Consider the following 26610-nt stretch of genomic DNA (forward strand, 5'->3'; position numbering starts at 1 on the left):
CTTTCTCCTCTTCCGCTTTCTGCGCATAAACCAACTGGAAATGTACATGCAAATGTGGTCAGGGCCAAACTACACCTCCGAATCCATGTTCCAAAGACCTACCTTTCTTATGTGTGGGTTAAGGTTGTTATTGTGATTGTGATTGTGATAATAATTTATTATTATTAAGCTTGGAGGAGAGCGGTTCTTCTGTGCAGACGACAGAAGAGATGGAGGAGACTTATCTCTTCACTGTATCCCCAAGAGAACGCCCCTCTCCCAGCCCCTATGATCTTTCGGAGGGAAAAGGTCCCCACTGGCGGCCATGGGCTGCTGCTTTCTGTGGTTTGCGTCTTTAAAATGGAAGGCGAGGGCAGGTTGATTCCACGCGCGATCCCAAAAGCAAGAGCTGCGGGTCTTTTCTATAGCTGCGGTTTTCCTTCACAGTTTTGAGATAGAATTATTGGGTGTAAATTTCTATTCTACCTGTGTGAGTTAGACTCGGGTAAGTGGAGCTTAGGATCGGGGGGGGGGCAGCAACCGTGCAAGAGGCCGCTTCCTGCCTTTGGGGTCAACTCCTAGGTTGAGAAATTGGGATCAAGATGGGCTTCCTCCCCACCCGCCTGCCCACAATTCCGGCATTCTTCAGCGCCCTACCCCGATGCAAGCAACTCGAACGCGCTTCTCAGGAAGCCTATCCTATCCACGTTTACTCAGAAGGAAATCCCACTGATTTCAATAGGGTTTGCTCCCAGCTAAGTGTGCATAGGGGTGCAGCCTTAATTGAGCAAAAGCGGGTAAAGATAAACCCCATTGCATTTGCTGGGATCTATTCCTGAGTCAACATGCATAGGATCGGACTGAGGATCTGCCCAGCTAACTTAGCATTCCTAAGGACAGTCTGTGAATTCGGTGTGGACGAGAAATTTATAAATCGGCTTCGCAGTTGCCAGAGCCCTTCACATTCGATCTGCTCTGGGGTTCCTCCACAACCCCACCCCACCCCAGGGAACTGATAGTCATTCTTCTCTTGAAACCCCGGGGTCTTTCAGACAAGCTCCTTCGTTATTTTCCTCTGCGCGGCATAACTGTCTTTCGGGCAAAAGGTTTAGGAAAATCTCTGAATATCTTTTTTAAAGCATTTCTAAAACGAAGTCTTTTCTTCCTGTCCTTTACATTAGAGAGCGGGGATTTTCTGCTTGAATGAAAAGAGAAAGTGCAAAATTAAGAACGTGTCTAAACTTTTAGGTGAGTCACCAACCATTTTTAAAAAAGAAATAAAACAGCCTTAAAAGGCTAGACTCCACAAGCACACTATTTCGACGTGACAACTTTTGTGTTAGTATTTTTCAGCAAAAACCAGGGTCTTTATGATACCTTAAAAGACTAATAGATTTACTGTGGCATGAAATTCCGTGGACTAGGCAAAGAAGGCTCTAGAGAGCTTACGGCACAATAAATCTATCCGCCTTCAAGGTGCTGCAAGACTCTTTGTTCTACACGAAGTAAAGTTCAAAAAGTGTTAAAAAATAATCGGAGAACATTCGTCCAATATGTGTGATGGGACTGATCATGTTAATTAATCCTGAAAGGAGGCAAATACTCTTTCAAGTTCCTTTCAATTTAAAGCCATTTACGGCCGAGTAAACCTCCACAGGATCGCTATGCACGAACTGCGCACGATCCATAGATTTTTGCAAACCCATCACCTCCACGTATCATAATACTATATGGTTATAACTTCAATGACATCCTCCTGAACATTCCCATTTGGAGTTGCTGTTTTTTCCCCTTTAGTTCTTGTCTGGGAAATCAAGTAAGGAAACAAAGCAAATTAGCATCCATGAAGAGAAAGCCAATTAGCTTGTGGTTTAAATAAGAGAAGGCTTCTTTAAAAAAATAAAATAAACCAAACCAATGTTTATTGTGTATATGGTACATTATACAGTATATAAAACAGGATGAATAGGGGTTTTAAATATCGCAGTCCAGATTCGGAATGGCAATCATTTTCGACTCGGGTTCCATCCGCGTTACTTGGGTGTAAGTTTCATGGCATCAGCGAGAGATGCTTTGCAAGTAAATGGGTTGGGAATCTGCGTCAGCGAAAGGGGCCGCGAACGTGTCGATTAAGCCGCGGACGTCGCCCGAGTCGGCTTGCCTGGCGGATCCTTGGCCATCTCAAACCTGCGCGGAAGTTAAATAGCGTCAGGATAATGCAACGCAAAAACATTTCAGGGTCCCTTTTCCACCCTCGCCGCCACTTTTAAGCAAAAACGGTTGGGATCGACTTATTTGACGGCCATCGATTCCACACCTGCTTTACTGAAATGTGTCCCCACTCCTTTCAAAAAAACAAAAACGACGGGGTTCTTTTGAGAAAGCCCGTTGCGAGCCTGCAAAAAGAAAGGAAGGTTTTTGTGTTGTTATTTTTTGTTTAAGTGTCTTAAAATCTCGCTTAAAATCAACGGAAAAGGAAGCTCCGAAATCCACCAGTATTAGAGTTCGTGCCATTTCTGAGTTTGGGGTGAATGGGGAGGGTTTAGGTAACCAATTTGGATGCGTGAAATTTCCTGGGCTGCGCAGCTTTGCGATCCACCAGAAAGTTGTGCGCCCTCTCCGTGTCATCCCCTGGAAAGCCATCGGCATGATCTATAGGGCGCCGTTAAACTGGAACTCTGGACTTGGGGCGCGGGGAGCACACCCCGGACAGAGGGTCGCCCCCATATTGGGGGCGGAGGATGGATGCCGCAGGCTTTCCATTCCCCCTAAAATCAGTAGGTTGCCTTGAGCGAGTTTACCTCGCAAGGTTGTTGCAGGTGACGACGTGGTTTGTTAATTTCTAGCGCAGGAAGCCCAGAATCAGTTGGAGGGAAATTTACTTGAAATCTACAGGATCGATGCACCCAGGTGTTTAGGGACGTCCAGGCTTTAAAGCGTTAATTCAGCTCCTAACGATAAAGGGCGGAGAGGTTTTGAGAAGCTGCGGGCGGGCGACTGGATGGAGTTGTAAGGGGCTCAGACACGTGTTAGGATTCTCCCTTACAGACGCACCGAGTTCCCTGGCGGCTCCTTTCGGCTCTTGCGGTACCAAAAGCCTCAGACCCACAAAAGTTTTCTGTTCCGCAGTTTTAGGTCAAGCGGGAAAGGGGTGGTCCTATCCTCACCTGGGGCGCAGGCTATAAGCCCCCAGAGGCCAGACAATTCCCTGCCCGCCCTCCCGCTTCCCATCCACGTGAGTGGGTTTTATGGGGACGCATTTGGAGAAAAGGGGGGTCGTAGGGGCGCCCTGCGCTGGCATCGGCCCAGCAGGGTCCCCTTCCAAGGACGACGGCGCGGCCTTGGCTTTGCCCTGCGAGAAAAGGGTAAATGTGGTGCTGATGGCGCCGAACTCTATCCGTGCAGGAGAAGCTTTCAAAACGAAGAACAAAGCTGCTGTCCTAAGCATCCTAATGCAGAAGAAAACCCTCCTTTAAATCAACGGGAATGTCTCTCGAAAATAAACAGAGTTAAGATTTGGAGGGACGGCTGAGCGGCGATCCTAAGACGAGTTGCCAGTAAATTCGAGTGCACTTCCTACTGTGGGACGTGTGTGGCTGGGGCGATGAACAGGCTAGAAAGACCGCTGCTCAAATGTCGCCTGAGTCATTAATCTTTCATCCTCCACCGCCCGCCCCCCCCCCAAATACGAGGATAACTCTACGGTTATTAGAGTAGTGATAATAGCTGAGAGTCTCTGAAGCGCTTAGGACATTGTTGACAGCTCACCCTCAAACATGCCTACTCAGAAGTAAGCCTCAATGAGTTGAATGAGACTTACTCCCAGGTAAGCGTGTATAGGATTATAGCCAGACGCTAAGGGGGCTGCTTATGCTTAGTTCATAAAATGAACGTTGCCCCCAGCGAATAAACGAAGAACTGTATTAGCTGACAGCCCATCCTCACGTTACCTTCCAGGGCCATCTCCGTGTAGACGCACGGCCCGCTTTACCTAAAAAAATCTTGGGTTGAATTCCTGATCTCCCTAAAGTACTCTTCCAAGAAACCGGACATGATTGGGCACGATTTGGCACTCGGTTCCAAATCCAGTCCGCGCAACCCATGGACTCCTCTGTTGGCTTAAAGTAGACCGTCGGGCACCGCGGTTTGCAGCGCTTTGCGCACACACTGCAAAGCACATTCGAAGCAAGTTTCGCCCTCAATGAATTCTGGGCACTGGATAAGGGCTGCTGAGGATGGTCTCTCTGTGAGGGGTGAACCACAGTGGCCATAACTTTTTGCGCATCGACTGCGCTTTAAAGGTATCGTGTCTGCGCAGAGAACGTGGGACTCCGGGCGTCCTGTTGCCTTTGGTCCAGGAGGGCGAGGCCCAGCCGGCTTCTGTAGAAATACTTGCCATTCCTGGGCGGACAGTAATGTTTAACTTGACGTGAATAACTTGATTCATCAGTTATGAACAAGACAGTTATTCGGAGAAGGTTTAGGGAGGCTCACCAGTGACATTAGCAAGTGGGCTTAAGAGCACAGTGGAAAGGAACAGCGGCGGTGCCTCCGGGGCAGAGGGCCAGGGTCCGACTCAGCAGAATAAGCAGGAGGCACCCTAGGCGCAGCACGGATGGCTCACCGCGTTTGGAAGGGAGACAAGGCAGGACGCACGTGGCCCTCTAAAGACGTCTCCCCTCCGCACCCTTAAACCCGTGAACACCAGAGAGTCTAGAATTACTGGTGGAAACTTGCAGTTGACCACGTTCACTGCTCGTGCGCCGTGAACGGCCTGCTGTCAAGGGGCCGAAATCTACGCGCAGCTCTTTTACACTTTCGCATGCAGACACTGTTATTGGACGGCGTCTCTCTCTCTCTCTCTCTCTCTCTCTCTCTCTCTCTCTCTCTTTCTTTCTTTCTTTCTTTCTTTCTTTCTTTCTTTTCCTGGTTTAAGGGATCTTAAGGGAAAAGGTCATGATCGCGCCTGAAATCTGCTCCCCGCCCTCCTGATCCCTCCCCGATGACAGCTCGGAGAAGCCGTGCTCAAAGCTCTCCAAGTTGCAACATTCGTCAATGGGAAGAGGGATTGGGGCGAGAATGAAGGCTGAGCCTCCCGAGATTTAGATGCCACGCTGCTCATCATCCGGCTGAGTTCGTGCGCTGATCGGCCGGGTGAATCAGCGGGCTTTTGTGCGCGCCAGGCTTGTTTTCACGGCTGCAGAGAGCGAGGGAGGCGCATCCGTCCGGGCTGGTGCGCTGAAGGCAGATCTATGCAGAGCTGAGAGCTCCCGGGAAATTGCAGCGCTGAGACAGAGCAAAGTGTGCTTTTGCCCGGCTTTATCGCGCCGGCGCACACCCGTTCAGCTCACGTAGGTTTAAGCAGGGGAAGGCAGAGACGGGGTCTTCGGGGGACATCGGCAGGTGGGACTTTCCCGGCCCCCTCCCTCTCTCTTAAGCTGCTTTGCGGGCCGCGGCACTTGTTCCACTGCTTCGGGAAGGCGAAGGCCAAGGCCTTTGGGCGCCCTCTAGCGTCCGCTCCGCGTCCCTGCAGCAGGAGAGCCCCGGCCAGGCTTTGGATGCTGCTCAAAGCGGGCTGCTTTGGTGCTAGAGGTTTCCGGAGTCGGTTGCGCAATGCAACTGCGGGCAGCTCCAGCGACCGAGGAAACAACAAGCTTCGAAGAGAAAGCCGCTTCCTCTTTGCGATTGCACCAGGCCCACTCCTCCTCCTCCCTGCCCCCGCGCCAGACCCCTGCGGTTTCTCTTCCATGTTGCAGATTTGTGCAACGGACGTTGCTAACTTAACGTGCCTTTTACCCTTCTTGGGAAACTGTTTCCCCTTTCCTCCTCCCCGCTCTCTTCCCTCCGTACACGCTTTGCCTCCGTGATCCCCGGTAATCTGAGAAAAGCAGGAGTTGGAATCTCCCCTTTTTCTCTCTCTCCTCTTCCCCCACCCCGCTATATTTGGCCTGCCCAGGCTTCTTACGGGAGGAAAAACTCTGATCTATTCATGCTATCAGTATTTTTTCCTGGGGGTACGCAGGGGTACGCATATCCTAAACATTTTGTGAATCTAAGGTAGGCCTTGTTGAGGGGCAGTATTTCAATCGAGTAGGAAAATGAGACTACCCCTAAACATTTTTTTTTTAGAAAAAACAACAACTGCATGCTATAGTAAAGGTAAAGGGACCCCTGACCATTAGGTCAGCTTCCGGGTCATGTGGCCAGCAGTCATGTGGCGAACCAGAGCAGCGCACGGAAACACCGTGTACCTTCCTGTCAGAAGTAGGTATTTATACCTACTTGCATTTTGACGTGCTTTCGAACTGCTAGGTTGGCAGGAGCAGGGACCGAGCAACAGGAGCTCACCCCATTGCAGGGATTCGAACCGCCGACCTTCTGATCAGCAAGTCCTAGGCTCTGTGGTTTAACCCACAGCGCCACCCGCATCCCACTGCATGCTATAAGTTAAGCTAATCTGTGCCAGGGGGTAGGAGGAGCACCAGCATCATAGTCCTGGTTGGACCAAGATACCTGTCAGCAAGTGAAGATAGCATACAGTGGGGTAAAATGTTCAGTTACGGAGAAGAAATTGCAGGGGCCCAAAGGATTTCCAGAAATGTGTCAGCCTCTTAATGCAAGCATCTAGGGATTAGGCACACACTCAAATAGGATAGTTTGTAGAAGAGCCCTGCTAGATCAGGCCGAAGGTCCATCGAGTCCAGCATCCTGTTCTCACAGTGGCCAAGCAGATGCCCGTGAGAAGCTTACAAGCAGGACAGGAGCGCAACAGCACCCTCCCTCTCCTGAGCTGCAGCATATGGTTACAATTTAAAGCAACACACCAAGCTGATCAATAAAGATGAGATCCTCATCTAATTCTGAAGGGCCTTCTGCTTTCTCCCTTAAGCTTAAGAAACTGTCTCCCTGCAGAGAAATTTGGGGAGAGGGATTGAAAGCCCCAGTGACATGGGCTTGTGGTGTGTGCCTAGGTATGTTCTGAGCATTGATGTAAGTGGCAAGTGGCAAAGAGAGTTTGTTCACAGGCTGGTTCCACTAATGCATGCAATTCCATTCATTTATGTCTGGAGTGAGGGAAATTGGCCCTCCAGACGCTGTTGGACTCCAACTCCCATCAGCCCTGGGTCAGCAGATGAGGAGAGCAACAGTCCGACAACATCTGGAGGGCCAAGGGTTCCCCAGCCCTGGTTCATACAAATGCACTGCTAGCTAGTTGTTACATATCCTGGAATTCAACTGCAGGTTATTTCAAGGGTGTGCCAAGGGTGTGTAGAACACAAAAGAAGAGTCGTTCCATTGTCTGGGTAGGTCACTTCCTGGTCTGCATGGAGAAGCCGTTATCAGCGGGGCCCAGCGATGGAAACATGCAACTGTACTGAGGCACAACTGGGTGTTGGGCTTTTGCGCCCCTAACAATTTTGCACCAGGGCAATTGCCCCTGTTGATCCCCCATGCCACACCACTGCCAGCACTATCCACTACATTACACTCACTTTCATAAAGAACCATGGCAGAAAAGCTTATATTTATGGCACTTTGTTATTTTTATTTTATTACATTTCCTCCAAGGAGCTCATATATGGCTCTCCAGTTTATCCTCCCAACAACCCAGTGTTTATGCAAGACAGTGACTGGCTTATAGGAGCCAACTCCCAGGGGCCTGGGGGCTTTGGCCCCTACAATAAAATATTTGAGGGGGCTGGCCCCCCACAAAGTTGATGGGCATTCCCATTCAAATGGTGTGCATGCACATGTGATCGATTATGTGTCATGTGATCGATTATGTGGGGGCATGGGTCACCTGGGCCCTCATGATATTTTATTCAAGTTGGCAGCCCTGGATTGGCTTAAAAGATCAGTAAGGTTTGTAACCTAGTGGCGAGTGGTACCTGGGTCTTCCAAGGCTGTAGTCCAACACACTAATTACTACTTCACTATGAGATCAGCCACCATTCAGCATAAACTTCCAAATGCCTTGCTGCTCTATAACCCAGTGCCAGAGTGCTAGAGAAATGTCATTTATCTTTTCATGTGTGCTTTTGCCTCAGATTATATAAATAGCACATCTCTTTTAGACTGGACACAGTACTGTATATGAATTCATTTGGCCTGATCAAAAGTATAGTTCTGATTACTATAGCCTGTGTTGAGCAGGACTGCCAGGTTTTTTAAAAAAGAAAAAGAAAAAATCAAAGAGAAGGTGATTTGAGGCATTGTTGAGTCTGGAATCAGGAACATAATGTAATATGGAGCTGTCACAGTGAAGAATAATTGGCATTCCTTATAAAAATTGGCATCTTAAGGCTCATGCCATCACTCAACAGTTGAAAGCGTGTGATCCAACTAATTGAGAGACCTGGATCCATGCCGTTCAACTCCAGAAATGGGCTCATTGCCTTTGGCAAATTCTTTCCGGTCAGCCTTGGCTCCCCTGGGCTCCCAGATCCGAGTTCAGCTTCCTATTAGCGGGGCTCTATTGCTTCTCATGCTGACAGCTGGTAGCCAGTCCAACTGCTGTGCTAGGGTTCAACTCTGGAGCACATTTTATGATCCAAGGGAGCTGCACTCCAATACATTCTAGAAATGAAAAAGTGAGAAAGCTAAGGCCGCAATCCTTGACCCAACTCACTTGGGAGCAAGTTCCATTGAACTTAGTGAAGGCCTGTAGACAAAGAGCAGGGGGGCGGGATTGGATTTGATATCCCGCTTTATCACTACCCTAAGGAGTCTCAAAGTGGCTAACATTCTCCTCTTCCTTCCTCCCCCCACAACAAACACTCTGTGAGGTGAGTGAGGCTGAGAGACTTCAAAGAAGTGTGACTGGCCCAAGGTCACCCAGCAGCTGCATGTGGAGGAGCGGAGACGCGAACCCAGTTCACCAGATTACGAGTCCACCACTCTTAACCACGACACCACACTGGCTCTCTATGAGGAGAGCTGGGACTCCATTTCCCCACTCTCTACTGCCATGGATCCAAAACTTCTCCCCTGCAGTGTGGGCCCTCCACTGCAGTGCCAAAGTCTGACAAAACACCACTATCTGTGTGACTGATCTATAAAACGCCTCAGTGACTATGATTGCCCTGGCCAACTTTTTCAAAGCATTTTTTTATAGTCTCAGAAAGAACATGGGCTGCAGTGTGATGTACTGCATATTGAAATTTGGGCATAATCTCTAGAGATGTGAGGAACAGATCAGAGGAGAAAGGAAGTGAGACCTTTATAAAAAAAAATTCTCTCTGTGCACTTAATCCAGGAGTGTATGGAAAAGCGTAAAATAGCAATCTTTGGCGCTCTCTGCACAAAGGGAGGCAGGAAGTGTGCGCTGTTCATTTGAGGGGAGGGCTGCCATCTTTTTTCTTCTTGCAGACCCTTCACGCCTTTCACACAGAGAGGTAGGGAACCTGTGGCCCTGCAGATGTGGATGGACTCCAGCTCCCCTTGTCCCAAATATTTGGCCCTGCTGGCTGGAGCAGATGGGAACTGGAGTTAAACCACCCGAACGGGGGGAGGTTTCCCCATCCTGGTAATCAACTGTGCGATAGGCAAATATTCATCAGGCGAACCTTTGCCCAGAACTTTGCATTTTGTGGGGGCTCACGTGCTGAATCGGGGCAAAAGAATACTACTTGGAAGGGGAGGCAGCAGCTCTTACTGAAGGCGATATAACTCGCGTTATTTCCACAAGAAGCGAAAACCGCCCATCCCCTTTCCCTCAGCCGCGCGTGCCGAGGGGGGTTACCAGCCCAGTCACTGCGTGGGACCTGGCCTAGGCTTCGCGTGGGTTGGTGACTGTTGAAAAAGCCCGGCTGGGGTGGGGGTGGGCGGGTGCTCGGGGTCCGTGCGGGGTGAGCTTCCTTCTCGAAGCCAGCCAGGCGACTGAGAGTCTCGGGAACTACTTTCGCGCCCTTTTCATTGTCCCGCGGGGACCCACCCACGCACGAGGGAAACGTTTGGCGCGTGAGCGGGCCGCGCGACTCTTGTCCCCGCATCTCCCTCAGTCCGCCTTTCCGAGGCTTCGCGCAAGACGCCGCAGCCGCCGCCCAGAGGTCTGCCGCTTGCTCGCTTGTTCTTTCTCGCGCGCGCTGCGGTAATCGCGGCGTCCCATTGACACGCGGGCCTCCCTTTGGCTTTTTACAGTAGCTTCCAGCGGCGGTGCGCAGGCCAATTCCAGGAGCCCGCGGGTTGGAGCCGCGCCCTGCTGAATACCGGAAAGGGCTCTGATTGGCCGGCGCCCTCCCCTATGCAAAAGAGCTGAGGGAATGGCATTCCTCCGGACTCTCTTACTGTAAAAGCAAATTCATTTCCAGTCAATCTCCATTCATAGAGCCAGAAGGCGAGAGGGAGGAGGAGGAGGAGGGCGCGCGGAGGGGGGGGGGAGAGAAAGAGAGAGACAGACCAGGCTTTTTGAGACCAGCATGAGCAAACAAACAGCGCCTCACAGAAGGTCACACACAGCTGGAGAGACTGGCCTCCCTAGGCAGGAGCCCTCGGGGAAGCTCGCCGTTGGCGTCTGGTGAACACGTGAAGACTCCTTCCGCTTGGGGAACGTGGACCCTGGGAGGAGCGCAGGCTCTCTCGTCTGGGCGACTCCTACTACTTCTTCTTTTAACTCTTGACTCTGAGGCCGCTTGCGCGCCCGTCCGCCTGCCTGCGTGTGTGCGTGCGTGCCTGTGTTTGTTCTTACTGCCAATCGCGTGTGCTACTAGTCTTCTGGTGGGGCAGAAGCGGAAACTCGGCCGGGCCCCCCTCGCGCGTTGTAACGAAGTTGGAGGCGCGAGAAAGGAGGGGAGGGAAAGAGGAAGGCCGTGAGGGTGCGGAGGAGAGAAAGCAAACGATGGTCCCGAAAGCGGAGCTCCACCTGCTGTGGTTAAACCATAGCTGAGCAGCCGGGCCCCGGCGGCTGAATCTGAGGAAGATTGCCTCAGATCTTTTCCCCCCAAGTTGGCAGCGTGACTCACCCGGCGGCCACAGACTGTTGGGTGACTTCAGAAGTGCGCGCTCGAAACTTGCTGCACGCAGTAACCGCAGAGGGAACCCACAAGCCAACCAGCAGCCCCGACCAAACCAGAGGGGTGTTCCCCCCCCCCGCTTCCCTCTCTCTCTCTCCTCATATGGACTCCCTCCCTCCTCCTTTCCTTCACATTATTGGCCGCCCGACCTGCCGGGATCTTCTTCTTCTTCTTCCATTCCTCGCCCTCGTTGCCGACCCGGCCAAAGCGTTGCGAAAGGGCGCCGCGGCCGCGGGACTCTCCTGGCCCTTTCGGAGAGCGGCGCGGCAGCCCCCCGAGGCCGGGTTTCTCAAGGCCGCTTTGGGAAGAGAGGGGCAGGGAAGCGGAGCTCCTGCAGAAGAACATTAATGGATTTCTGTTGTGTTTAAACTCTCTCTAGAGCCGACTGTAAATATTTGATGAAGTACAGTATATAATGCTGTGATAGCCGCTTGACCTTTGAGAAACCTCAGGCCACGTCCGTGAAAGCCTGTCCCACCCCCTTCCCTCCCCGCCCTCAAATTGTTCTGAAACCGATTTTCTCTCTCCACGAGCAGAGACTGGTGGGCTTAAATCCGGATTCTAAAGCGGCTTTTTTTGTTTTTTAAGGAGCAGAGCGGGGTGTGGGTGGACGGGAGAGAGCAGCCTGCTCTCCCAACAGGACAGGAAACTCGCTCCTGGAAGGACTGGCTAGCCCCTTCCCTCCTCCTGTCTCCGGTGCTTGCAACGGATGCCTTTGCTCGGTCCTCCTCCCCGTGTGTGGGATTTTGGAACGGCCTTTGATTTTTCATAGCCCTGGTCATTCCTGAGGGGAGAAGGCCAAAAGAGAAAAAGCTTGTCCAAACCTATTAGGGACTCTTGCTTCTTTTTGTTGTTGCTTCTAAAAGAGAGGGACGCGCAATACATTTCCAGGAGAGCTTGCCAACTGGATGCTTGGATTAAGTGTGGCAGGACCAGGAGAACGAGCGTCCCCCTGCCGTAGCCAACTGTTGATCCGCATTGACTCCGGGACTGGCTCCTCTGCGGGACCCCTAAGGCTCTTTCCTTTTATGTGGGTCTTCCGAGAGCCTCCGGCCGAAGAGTTGCTGCGCCCGCCCCGCTTTGCGCGAAGCCCCGTGCGGAGCTTTCTCACTCAACCGGCTTGTTGTGATGCGTATCCCCGTAGATACCAGCACGAGCCGCCGCTTCACGCCGCCCTCGACCGCGCTGAGCCCGGGCAAGATGAGCGACGCGCTGCCGCTGGTTGGCCACGAGAACGGCGGCGGCGGCGGCGGCGCCCTGGCGGGCAAGATGAGGACCGCGGACCGCAGCATGGTGGAGGTCCTGGCCGATCACGCCGGCGAGCTGGTGCGCACCGACAGCCCCAACTTCCTCTGCTCCGTCCTGCCGACCCACTGGAGGTGCAACAAGACGCTGCCCATCGCCTTCAAGGTACGAGGGGCAAGGGGAGAAGAGGGGGGCGGCGGGGGGGTCGACTCAGCAGTAGAGTTGCTCAGCTGTCAGTCTTGTGTCTAATGCAGCCCATTACTATTTACTTGGCAGTAAAGGCCCACGGCTTGCAGAGGGGACTTGCGGCGGCGGGGGGGGGGGAGTTTCGGCTTGCAGCCGGGCAGCCCGAGCCTGTGCGGGTTTACTCGGAAGTAAGATCCACAGAAAGCAGCGGGGCTGGACTTTTCCAGCGAAGTGTGCTTTGGGGAAAGGGTGGCAGCCTCGAAACGGAAACCGCAAAGTTGGGCCCACGGCCATGTGGACTGCATCCTTAGATGCGGTTTCGTGGCGCGCGGAAAAGGCTCCCGAAATGTCTAACCGGGTCCGATCCTCGTTAGGAAGTCTGACTAAATTGGAAGGGGGCATCTTTCGGAGTAAGTGGGCGTCGGATTGCAGCCATGCCGACGGCCCCTCGTGCAGGTTGACCTGGCAGCAAGACCCCTTACAATAATTGAAGTTTACTTCGGAGGAAGTGTGCGCGCGGGCGCTGCCGTGTAGCGCGACCCTAAACAGCTTTAGTGAGGAATAAAGCCTCCCGAGTTAAGGGAGACTTAGCCTTAGCACGTTGTCCTGTGCATTTTCCACCAAAAGCAAGCCACGCTCTGCTCAGCTGAGCTTAATTCCTTCTATCGAGTAGCAGCTACCTACATTTGCCTGGGAATACATCTCACTAAATTCAATAGGACTTACTTCTGCATAGGCATGGTTAGGATTGCCCTGAAAGTCCCACCCTGAGCACCTAGGGTGCCATGCAGATATTTTTCCCATCCGTAATACACGGGTAGGCTGGCTTGTTTTATTTTCAAACAAACCCAAAACAAAAGTGGAATCTCCGTAATCTGCTTCATGTCTCTAAAAGTTTAGTAAACAGGAGTGAATTCTCATAATCACTTCACAGAGAAGGCATAATCAGGCTGTAGTAGTAAGGTATCCTAAGTGTGCAAGCCTCGCTTAAGACCAAAGGCCACCTAGTATTATGTACAAGAGCCGCAGAAACCAGCAGGCCTCAACTGGCCAGGGGTAGATAGACCTCCCTCTACTTTCCACCCACCCTTCCCCTAACAGAGATTTACCCATGAGAGAGAAGGCTACTTACTTCCTACAATCACCCAGACCTTAACGCCTTCCTCCCGAAAGCACTGACCGACCTCCGAGCCTTAAACTCTACCTTCCTAAAACACTAAGAGCATTTGGAAGGAAATGCTCAGTTGAATTCCGTGGGGCTTCCTCCCGAATAAACGCCTTCGGGGATGCCAGGCACAAGCAGGCAAAGTAGAAAGGATCAAAGGACTTCACGCCAGGAGGACAAGGAGTAACACGTGTAAGTAAATATCATGGAGGAGGAAATATTTCACGGGAAGATGGAGCTTAGACCTGCTTCCAGTCGCTCACGATTCCTCCTCCCTCCCCTCTAGGGAGTCAAAAGCAGTTACTGAATTAATACCCCAATTCCCAAAGCCCTTTAGCAGAAACACAGGGAGCCAAACCATTTTTTAAAAAATCTACACACGCTTTCTCTCTTTCATACGGCGTCCCTCCGAATATTTTAGAGCGTAGCCGGCTGGTGGATGGAGCAGGAATAAATCTAAGAAGGTATTTACGGGAGCAGAATTGTCCACGGTGACAAGTAAGGAATTCACACACTAACACACACTACCTAATATCTATTACAATCTTAGACATGCTTCCATCACAGCCAGCGGTATCTACGCGCAGATCTGACCTCAACAAGTGGTTATTTTAGAAATCCCGCTTGCTTCGTTTAGAAGTAAATCCCTTTAGGATTACTTCTCCGTAAAGGCAGTTTGACTTAAAGCCGAGTGAAGCAAGCCTCGCAAGTGTAGTCTCGCAAGCATAAAGGCGCACGCGAGATGAGGACCTGGCCTCTAGAGTGCTATTGAAGCCTCCTCATTCACATTTACGGTCTTTCGCTGAGCGCAGCAAGGCCCTCTCCTTTCATAGCTGAGCTCTCACCATCTTTGTATAGCTCAGGCTGGAGTAAGAAAAGGGAGGAGAGTTTTCTCCTTTCGGCCCCTGAAGTTCATTCACAAATCGCTACGACAAGGCTGCGGCGGCCTCGCTGAATTCTGCGGGACTGACTTGCGAGGAAACATTAATAGGATCGGTCTGCACGAAGAGTGCTGTAAAAGGAGGGAAAGGCTCTGGTGGGTTTTGTGGAAGGTCTGTTTACATGTTGCGGGGGGGGGGGATACACACACACCCCTACATGCTGCGGAAGGAAGCAGACCCTTCAGCCGCTGAAGCTGTGCACCTGATTTGCGCCGGGGTCAGGGAGATCGCCCCTATAAAATAACTTAGGACTCGAAGGCTGGCTCAGTGCGAAGCACCTGCGAGCGCTGCTTTGTAACTGAAGCCGCTCAGCCGCTCCCACCCCCTCCGGGTGTCCCCAAAGGGATTAACACATAACTCAAGGTTGGCGTGGATTTCTTTTGTGTTTGGATCCCATATGTTGAGAGCACCCGCTGCAGCCGGCAGCTTAGTCCACGTGCATATGGTAGCAAATGGAAAACAGATACACGCAGATTTCCAGGCGTTTAAAATCGACCCCCTCCATTGGGGTATAATGCACGTGTGATAGTAACAAAAGCGTCCGCGTGCTTAAAAAAAATAATCAAAAAAATCCTAGTACTTCAGGCCTAACTTTAAGAAACGCCAAAGCTGAAAGTATCCCTGCTTATAAACATCCCCCCCGATATTTCCCTTTGGTTGTAAAACTCGCATTTGTTCGCACGGGACAAGTCAGCCTCTTGGTCAGCAGCCCCCCAGCAGAGTTTTAAAAGGAAGCAGGACGGCTGAGTTTGCGTGTGTGTGGATGCAATCGCGTGGCATTCATCCATGAACAAATAAATAAAGTAACAGAACACTCACTTTGCAAAAAAAACAAAACAAAAGGGTCTCATGACGGCCCCCACCCCCATTGCTCCAGAATAAGTTCTTTGACCTCTGCAGTAGTTCAGCGTTTGTGTTTTGAAGGTTTGCTCCTTTGGGAGGCGGGGAGATGGTTGCTGCTTTCGGGCCTTGTGCTTCAAAACAGGAGACGGAACCCTCCCGTGGGCGAAACTTTGTGCCCAGCTCCTCTCGCTGCTTCCCAGGGAGTAAGACCCCCTCTCCTGGATTCAGGAGGACTTCCTTCCGAGGGGACACGTGTAGGATCGATTTCAGTAGCCCGCTCAACCTCACAAATCTCCTTTCCCCCTTTAGAACGGGCTTAGCAAGTTTTAAAGGGGTGTTAAGATTTACCCTCGCCAACCCGGAGTCGAGGAAGACCCCGGGGTCTCCCCCGCCCTCCATGACATCAGTGGTTCCCTTATATAGAGTAGAGGATTGCCCGAACCCAAGCCCTGCTCCTCGGCCCGTTCACACTTGTTCAGTCTGCCTGCCGTTGCTTTCGGCGCGATGCCCCCTTCGCCCAAACATCCCAGGCGGAGCCATCCTAGCGCTCCCTGGAAGCCCCTCTCCTCTCGCCCGCCCGGCCACGGTCCAGCCTCTGGGAGCCCAGTGAAGGCGCCCCTCCGAGGGCAAGCAGAGAGCCTGGGGCGAGTAGCTTCTTCTCTGGAAAGGCTTCCTTGGGTACGAGAGGCCTGCAGGTGGTTTTCCCACTTGGCAGACGCCACCCAAACGCGCTCATTGGAAGGCAGGCGTCTTCCTCCCTCTCTCTCTCCCTCTCTCTCACACACTTGATTTCACCCCAAGGCTTCACATTTACTTGCAAGTAAATCTAATCGAACCAAGTGCGCGCAATATTTGGATCGGGTTGGCGCCCCCCCCCCCTCTCAGCAACGCTTCCTCGGAGAACAGGCCTTCGAAAGTGTGCTGGGCATTTCTGAATCGACCCCCAAAAGCCCACTCCCTTTCATCTTTATGATCAGGACCCGATCCATTGGTTCTTGGCGGCGGATCGTCTTCACTGATGAAGGCGCAGAGGGGGTAGGGTGAAAGAGGAACCCGGAGTGAATCCGGAGCGAATGCCACGCTTGTCAATTTTATGCCTCCCTCCCCAAATTTGCTTGACCCGTCTGAATTTGCTTGGCCTCGAATCGCTGCCCACAGCCCTCCAGAACCCATTCTCGTTTAAGTTTGGTCTGGAATAAGTGTTGCACCCCCGACCTTAATAAATGGCCCTTGCCCCCGAGTCCCTCATTTTTGGTGCCATTGGTTTTAATTGAGTCTACTTCCAAGAGATCTTGCTTATTTCGATTTATTCTTTTCCTAATTTAGCTACACTACTAAATTTACGTGGCCGTGGTAGGCAAATAGTGGGGAAAGTGGTCTGCCCCCATCCTAATGTCCCGCAAGCTGTTCCTGTTCAAGGGGATCTCAGAAAAAGCAAAGTTCTGCTTCAGGCTGGCTTCCGCAGCCTCCCGCCCTTCTTTTTTCTGGCTAAGCTTCACTTTTCTCACTTCCCTGCAGGCTGACAGCAGCCAGTACGTGCTTTTCTCTCCCTTCGAATTCCAGCAGAGCTTTTAAATAGCCACGATATTAAATCCGATTACCTGCCCGGGTCTCTTAAGTAGCAGCCAAGGAGGATGAGAAAGATCTGTTCGCACTGGTTCAGTTTCTTCCTTATTAGTTCCCAAACGTGTTATTCTCCAGCCAGCTTCAGTTTTGAGAACTCTGGGGCTTCAAGCCCTTTTTCCTTCTTTCTTTCTTTCTTTCTTTCTTTCTTTCTTTCTTTCTTTCTGGAAAACATAAACATAATCATAATAAATCAATAAAAGTAACTACAACAACAACATCCACAATGTCATATGACAGAAAGGATTCCATCACGCAATGCAAATGTGTGTGATTTAAGAAGAGAGAGCAAATAAACGTTTCTTGTTCAGGATTTCCCCTGCCCCAGAACACACAAACCTTTGCAAGCAAGGGAACTTTGCCTTATATCATCAATAAATATGTAACTCTTTGTAGCAAACTGTTGCAGTCCTACGCATATTTGCCTATTCAGAAGTAAATCCCACTGTATTCAAGTCCTTCAACATAAGCACACATAGAGATTTGCAACCTAAAACAACCAAAATGAGTGGTTTTTTAAAAAACCAGAAAATACTTGGGATAAGATGGGTGAAGAGGAATTAAACCAGACTCCTGCATATAAAACTGCTGAGATGGGCAGAGTGTTGACAGTTCCCTTTTCCAGCTTCCCATCCTGCATACACCACTATTGGTGGTTTTTAAAAATTATTCTGTCCCTCAAAACAGAATAAAAAACACCAATCCATAACTGAATAAATTCTCGGGAAAAACACCACAGACTGGATTTTGCTAGATTTTGCTTATATAATCTCCTCCTTGTGGGTATAACTATGTCCCACAACTGAGGAGTGTTGTTATTTAAATAATTTTGGGAATAATTATTATTTCTTTACATGTTCCCACAAGAGCTTGCCTTTCAGCATTCTGACGCAGCAGATCAACAGTCCACTTCTTGTAGAAGAGTCCTAGTAAAGTTAAGGACTTAACTGGTTCTGCTATTTAAAACAAACCATCCATGGACTTTTAGTTATTTACTACACCAGATGGTAACTGCATACTTGCACACCACAAAGGCCAAAATCTACCAAATGAGAATACCTGGAATTACATGCCAGTCTTAACTGTGCTTACATGGAAGTAAACACTATTGTTTCCAGTGACACAGGTACATCCAAGCAAGTATGGGAATATTGCCACATGGGAGACTGTGATCCTAAGTATGTTTGTCTGGAAATAAGCCTCAGCTGGGTTCAGTATGACTTTCATGTAACTAAAGCTGTTGAAATAAATCACTGTGAACTCTGTGGGACTTACTCCTGAGTAAAAATATTTAGGATAGCAGTTTAATGTCTGTTCACTGGTTTGTCCTTAAGTCTTAACTCTTGCATTGCACCTTTACAACGCTTAAAACAAAAAAAAGACAGAGCATTGAACTTCATCAGGGCTAATCTAAATAGTCGGATTTAATTGATCCATAGATTAGGTTGCTTTGCCCTAATTCCTTTGGAAACCTAGGATTTTCTGTCAAATTTAAGATGATGGCTGATATCTGAGAAATGATAGAGCAGACTCATTTGATGGGTCAGCTCGGGGTATGGCTAATGTTGGCTTTTGCCTGTATAAATTAAGTGAAAAAGAAAGATGATAAACTATCTGTTCCTAATGTTTGATAAATTGTAATAGAAAAGTACAATGGAGGATAAGATAATAATCTCATTCTTACTTAAAATACCCCCCCCCATTAGTGGGATAAAGCAGTAAGATTTAGTTGTGCTGCAACTTTGAATTGTCTGTATTTCTTCTAGCTCATGTAGAACATATTTTTATAAGCTGAACAGTCAAGCAGAAACACACGCACAGCTAGCTATCTCCAGTCAACAAGTTCTTACTTATCTGTTTAGTCTGTTTTATAATGTAAATGTTTGTGTTCTGTGCCTCTTTTACAGCTTTACTTGCCAGTCTCTCTCTCCTGGGCCCAGATATTTTTCTTTAGCGTCTTCCCAGAGTTTCCGGCATTATGTTGTAAACACCGAGAGTTGAAAATATACTTTTTCTGTGGAGTTTTTTATTATTATTTTAAAAATGACCAAAGTTATTTTTTAAAAAAACCCAAAAGAAACATACCCACTAGTATGCATATTTAGAAAGACATGCATAGGATCAAATAATATTTTTTTCAAAATGTGTTCCAATAAACACTATGGTTTATTGACTTAGTAAAGCTATAATTCAATTTGTTGCTGGGAAAAAATAAGGTATTGAACCTGAAGTAATATTACTAGAATGTCTAATTGTTGTTAACATCTTACAGTATTTTGACTAGGAAAAAATAATAATCAGTGTATAAGGGTACAATCCTAGCATTATTCTTACTATTCTTATTATGGGAAGAAATCTCACTGGGGGGAAATGGATCTTATTCTGAGGGATGTCTCACTGTGTTCAGTAACTGTTCCTAGGAATACAGCTTTATATCACAATTACAACCATGTTTATTCAGAAATAGGTTCGAATTGTTTCAGTAGCATTAGCCCTAATAAGTAATAATTCCTCACAGGACTGCAACCTTAAGCTAAAACATTTTTTCTTGGGGAGCCCAATTCATACTTTGTCATTTGTACTTGTCCTTCCTGCTAGAAGTTTCTAGAACAAGGGTGGGGAACTTGTGGCCCCTCCATATGTTGCTGGACTCTCCGTTCCCATTATCACTGACCTTTGGTGAGGATGGCTGAAGCTGATGGAAGTTTGGATCCAGCAACGCCTGGACAGCCATAAGTTTCCCCACCCTCTTCTAGAAGTTTCAGAAGAAAAGGCCAACAACTTCTCACATAAGTGCCCAGCAAAGTCTGAGGGGCAGTTGTCCTGCTCTGGGACAATTAACTTAGGAGAGAGAGAGAAAGAGAGAGTACCCTATGAGACCAAAGAGATGAGGAAGAAACAGGGCCTTATAGAGAGAGAAGCAGGAATAAGGATGCTATTTTTGAGTTCAGGAGTTGCACTATTTGCACTAAAATCATAAAAGGTCACCATGTCCCAGCTTGCTGCCTGCCTTATTTCTCACTCAAACTTTTTGCCTGGTTCCTGCTTAGCCTCAGATGATTAGAAAAGAAAAACAGGAGCAGGTGAATGTAAAAAAAAGTGAATTGGCTGTTGCGTTTCATTGAAAGGACTAGGGCTGCTGAGGAAGGGTGGGTAGGGGGAAGTAGAATGCCCACTCTAAGCGGAAATTTCAACACCAGGCAGTTTCAGCAGAAGTGAAAAGAATTTTTTTAAAGAAGTTGCCTCTTACTTGGAAGACAGGGGCCAAAACTCAAGTGGGGAGTGTAAAAGGAGACTTTGGCTCTGGGTCAGGTAGAGGGCTTCCAGCCTCCTGATTCTAAGCATGTTGTGTGGAAGGAAGTGCTGCTGATTCACACTAGATTGCCATGGAGTACGCAAATAGATCTGTAGTACAAGCTTCAGCTACAATCACCAGCCTGAATTTAGAGGTTGTTGCTAGCTTGCATTTAGTCACTGCTTCAGCACAGCACTCCAAAATGCCACACTGCACTAATGCAACCACCCTTATTTCAGTTTTATTGAAACCAATGGCATTTATTTCCAAAAAAAATGTGTTTGAGATTCAGGTTTTGATTTCTTTATTGTGCCCGGTTAAATAGGGTGCACCCTATTTACCAAAGAAATGTTATATATATTCAGCTGCTTGGATATGAACTAAGCTAGCCACTATTAGGTCCCGCTGAAATCTATGGGAAAAGCTAGTCATGGCTAACTTAATTCTGATTGATTTTCTGTTGGACTTTAGTGCAACTAGCTTAGGTTGCAATCCTAACCTTATGTACCTGAGTGTAAGTTTCATACTTCTAAGCGCTTAAGATTGTTAAACTTGCAAGTATGTATTCACCTGTATGCAGTCTCCTGTCCCTCACCACCCTATTAAAAAAATTAATAATCCTATTTGACTTTTGCTTATAGTTTGCACCTTCAAATTATCAATAAGAAACTAATGGTGCTTCCATTTTATTCTTTTAGGTGGTGGCCTTAGGAGATGTCCCTGATGGGACTCTGGTCACAGTGATGGCTGGAAATGATGAAAACTACTCTGCAGAACTCAGAAATGCTACTGCTGCCATGAAGAATCAAGTAGCAAGATTTAATGATCTAAGATTTGTGGGCAGAAGTGGAAGAGGTATGATATCGTTATCACTATTATTTTATTACACTAAAATTAAGTTGTGTCTTGGCAGAAAACTCTATGCACAGAATCTTTTGTTGCAGTTTTCAGACTGCTTTCTTTTGCAATAATCCCTTTTGCTTTCAATATAATTATATCGGAGTAAGCAGTTTCAGGATTACCGCAATTGAGGCCAACCAAAGTCCATATTGGTGGTATTGTGGTAAATGATTGCAGGATGTAGATCACTACCTTGTTTTTATGATGCATTTGTGCAACAAACATTACAGGCTGAATTGTGTATTGTTATCAGATGGTTTAGATCTGCCTTCAGAGCTATGGTACCATGATTTGTATCTGCTCGGTATTTAGCCAGTAGTGTCGATGTAGAGCTCTGTATATCTCAGAAGTAGTGTTAGAAATCCCATGTGAGCAGTTTTCTCATTCATTTCAGTAGAAAAGGTGACTGCAACAAACAGATCCTCAGTGAATGGGTGAAGCCAGTATATAATGAAATTTTAATTACTGAAATGAAAACTTTGCTAATTATAAAGTTTGGTGACTGCAGAGTAGAGTCAGCTTGTTGTAGTTTGCTACTGTTATATATATTGGCAGTGGTGGTTTTCTGCAGAGAGGATTTTTCCTTCCTCCCCCCCCCCGCTTCCTTAATGGTTCCATTTAAGGGTCTCTACAAGAAATAAGTATGCATTTGGTTTGTTACTTTAGCTTTAGCAATGCAGTTCATGATAGTGAGGTTAGGAATACACAGAATGCTAAATAGGCACCCACATATGTTGACACGGAAGTAAGATATGTTGATGTCAATGAGACATGTTTCTAACTAATTATCCGATTTGTGAGACTGCTAAAAATACACCATCTATCATGGTTTAAACACACACACACACACACACACACACACACACACACACATACACACACACACACTTATCTGTGTGACTAGGCTCAACTATTTCTTTTTATGCATTTGCATGGATATTGATATGGCCAGAAGAAACTCCCATAACTCTGGCAGATGGAAAAATGTTATTGCTATTATTGGAGGGGCTGCCAGCAATACCTGTGATTGCAAGAATTAAGCATTGTAGTGCTTTTCACATACTCACCTTACAGAGGATTCTCTCCATGTGGTGGAGAAGCTGACGGGCATCACATCCAATGTGTATATATGGTAACATGTTATTTGAGTGCTCCATGCATAGACCAATGTGTATATCAATTTGACTTATACAACCTCTCCTTTTCTGAGAAGTGAAGATCTCATAAAACCAGACAGTTGGATCACATATTCCTTCATATGCAGGATGATAATGGTACACCCTTGCTCCCTGCTCTGCGGAGAGGATTCTAAGCTTGTTGAGTACATGAATTGGTCTTATCTCTATATGAGCACATACCTGAGGAAGGCTGGGGCTGCTCATAGCCTTTGTTAAGAATTGGCTCCTAGTCACAAATATAATTCATGAAAATTGCCTAGCTGGGTTGATTCTTGCTCCTTACTAATGTGCTGATTTTATCAGGACTGGGATTGGTCCTTTGATTTGTGCAAATAGCAGACTTGATTTCATCTTCTATGGAAAATAGCTTTTGGTTTTTGATTATTTAATTTCTATACGGCTTAATATGTTAAAAATATCTCTAAGCCACGTACAAACAAACTTAAAGCGACAGGAGGCAAATGAAACAAAACATTACGAAAATACAGAGTTACATATGAAAATGTTCTAGTTACAGGTAGGTAGCCATGTTGGTCTGCCATAGTCAAAACAAAATAAAAAAAATTCTTCCAGTAGCAGACTAAAGCAGTACTATTACTTCTCTTGATCTGGACACTATACTTCTGTTGAGGCAGCTTAGAATAGCATTAGCTTTTTTGCTGCTGCATCACACTGTTGACTCATGTTAAGCTTGTGGTCCGCTAAGACACCTGGATCCTTTTCACGTGTACTGCTAGTAAGCCAGGTGTCCATCTTATATTGGTGCAGCTGGTTTTTCTGGTGACTTCTGTTTCAGTTTATCTGAAGAAGTGTGCATGCACACGAAAGCTCATACCAATAACAAACTTAGTCGGTCTCTAAGGTGCTACTGGAAGGAATTGTTTTATTATATTAAAATGTTACATTGATACAAAGTTACTAATACATATTAATCAGTATCAGTTCGTTTTCCTTCTGACACACTCTCCTCCTCAGCCTCCTGGTTCTCACCCAGGGTCCAAACAAACTCTCAGCTCACGCACAAAAGTCTCACAACAAGAAAAGTTCCTGGAAACATTGGACATCACCCTAGTCTCTCTCACTAGACATGCCTTCTATGGGCAGGCCCAAAGTGAATGGCACTTCCTCAGGTTGCCCACAGCCATGTCCCATTCAGCTGCACTCTGCACACTCAGTTCCAGTTTCAGCAGGTTTGTTGAGTTTCCCAGGGGTCCAGAGGATGTGAAAAGGGGCCCCCTCCACTCACAGCTCTTTCTTCACCCACTATCCTCTCCTTCTTCTGCTGCTTTTTATAAAAAGACCTCTGCCACTCACACACACATACATGCTTCAGTTTTCTTTTCTGAAATGTGTTTGCTGCTTTTTAGCATAATATGCAAAACTAGATGGTTTCTAAACCTGCCTGAGTTGCTTCTGTGAAGAAGATAATTGCTGGGGGAGAAATACCTGCAGTTGGAATTGTAGCTTGGTGATGCTAACGAATGATAATAATAGGGTAAAGCAGAGAAAATTATATCCATTTACTGAAAACATGAGTGATGCTGTAATGTATAAAAGGATCAGTCATTAAACATGTTCAGTTGTTATATGGAAGGCTGCACCTTTTCAGTAAATGGAATTCTCATTATGATTCAGAGTGTTTAGAAAACATTTTGAAGATTTAAACGTAAAGCTGGTGAAGTGTTTGAGAAGCTAATAAAAACAGGCCTGCACTTTGGTAGTTGGCACCGTGCATGGAGCCAGAAATCAGAGTCTATGCAGTTCCTAAGGTCAGAATGAGAAAGTGAAGGAAGGAGCAGGAGCTGGTCAGAAGAAAATTATACGCCATTTATTTTACTAATTCTACTCAGTCACTTGTAACACCGATCACTTATGTATAGGAGTTGATATGCAAATAAAGATTGACTGTCAGAATAAGTTTAAGGAAGTGATAATCTTTGGCAGGTTGCATGCTAACTATTCAGGTCTGAAGTTTTGGTTCCTATGGGCAATACCAATTTTGAATGAGTGACTAATATATGCTTTTGTTTATTCATACAACCCTGAACTGTTTCCTAAAGGTGTGGCTGTTTGCACTGGTTTCTGGCATTCTTTTATTACATTGGCTTAAAGTGTGAGGACTAAGGCAGTTTGCGTCAAAGGTCATGAAATGCAGACAGGGAAATGAACTTCTGTTAGAGCTGTGTGATGTTTCTCTGTGCATGAAGCTAGCTGCTCGGAAGCAGTACTGTAATGTGAATAAACAATATGCAAAACAGGATGCAAAGGATGACTGAAAACTAGGTATGTGCATATGGTTTGTAACTGAAATTAACTAAAATAACTGGTGTAGAACTAGGGCTGCATCATGTATTCTCTGCTTTTGATTTGAGGCAAGAACAAGTGGAAATTTCATCTGTAAAATACTTAGTGTAACTTTTCCCTATTGTTCAGTCGTGGTCAGCAGTTTTATTTCTCTTGGTTATTGCTTCTTTCTCCTCCAGGATTACATTGGTGATCACCTCAGTCAGGGATCCTGAATAGTGAATGTGATAATGTCACAGTGCTAGGTACCCAATCAGATTTTGCTGCATGGTGATACCAATGAGACAACTGAGGGCAATTTACAAGAATAAGCAAACATCCCTCCCCACTTGCAAGGAGTGCTGAAAAATCATCAGCAAAAGAGAAAAATTTTTACTGCCAAAAATGTTAACGGGAAACAGTAAGTTGCTTTGGCTGAGCTGTACGTGTAGCTGTCCAGAACAGTTTTAAGCAATGAAATGACAATGCAAGTTCATACCTATTTTTCACTGTTGTGCAGAATTATTGGTGGTCTAATATTCCGCATGAGAGGGTAAATCACAATACCCAACCACCATAACAATTAGACCAGCACCCACCTGATCTGAATAGGTCTGTAGACTTCGGTGACACTTGAATAAGACCAGGAAAATGGGAAATAGACTAATTGCTGGGTCAGTCTTTTTACTCATTACTATATTTCACAGTGGCAGTTTGAAGAACTTCTTTATATACATATACATTTTATTTACTTGAGAGACTTGCGAGACAGAGGGAATTTTAACTGATTTCAGGCTGTATCCCTAATGCACACCTCTTAGAAACTGCTTATAAATTATAAAAACAAAGAACGCAATGTCTATTGCAAGTATTCAGTCATATCTAACACTACATTTGAATCACTTCACTTGCAGTTTTGAAGCAGTTGGTTTCTACTGCTATTGCTAAACATAGTAAAACCCCCATTATTTCAATCAACTCAACCTCATTATTTCAATCAGTCAACTCATAGTGGCTGGGGAAACCCAGCCAGATGGGCGGAATATAAATAAAAACAAAAATAAAAATAATAAAACCTCCTGTTATTTCTTGTTCAATGTGCTTCATTGTCTACAGAACTCTACTTCACTCCATTTGCCTGAATTTTAACATACTGCGTACAGGATTGCCCCCTAATGTTATGGAAGCTTAGACTCACTAAAGTCAAAACTGGATACAGGATTATAGGTGTAATGTTCTGGATCTGGATGCCCACCACATGTTTTGGAAATATTAGCTGTTGCTGTGCAGTATTCCATTCATTATTCTGTATTTTAAAAGTGACTTTATTCTCCTCATGCTAAGCTCAAAAGATGAGAATAGATCCTTATAAACAAATAGAATTGTATTTGACAGTTTTGGCTTGACTTCCAATACAAAACACTTCTGCTTAGGAATTAGCAATTTTTGCCTTGCGCCAGCCCATTACTGATAAAACCTGCCTTTCTAGCCTGTACTACTGGCACCAGAGTCACAGAACACCTGGAAGGAGGTGCCATTGATTTCAAGGTTTGCACATATTTCCATATCATTTGCAAATTGATTTTTTTCTGGAAGTGAGTAAAATGGAAATGAGCAGTAAACTTGCACTATATTCCAGTATAGTGCTGGAAATAGCTCAGGAGAGCCTGGGGGGGCATGGAGAGGGGTGCACTAGGTAGAGGAATTACTAAAAATATGGTGTCCTGCCTTGTGCAAGCAGAAGCACACCTGCTAACACAAAGCCACCACTGGATACAACTCTTTGCATATGTGTGTGTTTTCTATGTCTTCACATAAGGGCCAGCACAAAACGTTTTGCTGCTTGAGGCAAAAAGCAAGATACTGCCCTGCCCCCACCTCACTCATTCCATGTACTGAAGTTTACTTGACTTCAGCACTGGCAATGGGATAGCATCCTCCTTTGCACCTGAGGGCAGCA

The 26610-nt window shown here is 47.0% G+C and overlaps 1 protein-coding gene and 1 long non-coding RNA gene across 3 annotated transcripts in view; one reads left to right on the forward strand and one right to left on the reverse strand.

The window, feature by feature from the left end:
* The window catches only part of RUNX1 (RUNX family transcription factor 1), a 181919-nt gene that overhangs the window by 84562 nt on the left and 70747 nt on the right, over positions 1-26610 (forward strand). For both annotated transcript variants that reach the window (XM_083608847.1, XM_083608848.1), the window contains exons 3-4: positions 12136-12401; positions 20988-21144. In XM_083608847.1, coding sequence (XP_083464973.1) covers positions 12136-12401; positions 20988-21144 — 423 coding nt within the window. The remainder of the gene's footprint in view (positions 1-12135; positions 12402-20987; positions 21145-26610) is intronic.
* LOC310760439 lies at positions 1883-12124 on the reverse strand. Its single transcript, XR_014546975.1, has 2 exons — positions 10941-12124; positions 1883-2166 (listed from the first exon to the last, which is right to left on the reverse strand). It is a non-coding gene; the product is annotated as an uncharacterized lncRNA (long non-coding RNA).

The sequence above is a fragment of the Podarcis filfolensis genome (genome assembly GCF_964270895.1).
Source record: "Podarcis filfolensis genome assembly, chromosome: 4".
NCBI lineage: Eukaryota > Metazoa > Chordata > Lepidosauria > Squamata > Lacertidae > Podarcis > Podarcis filfolensis.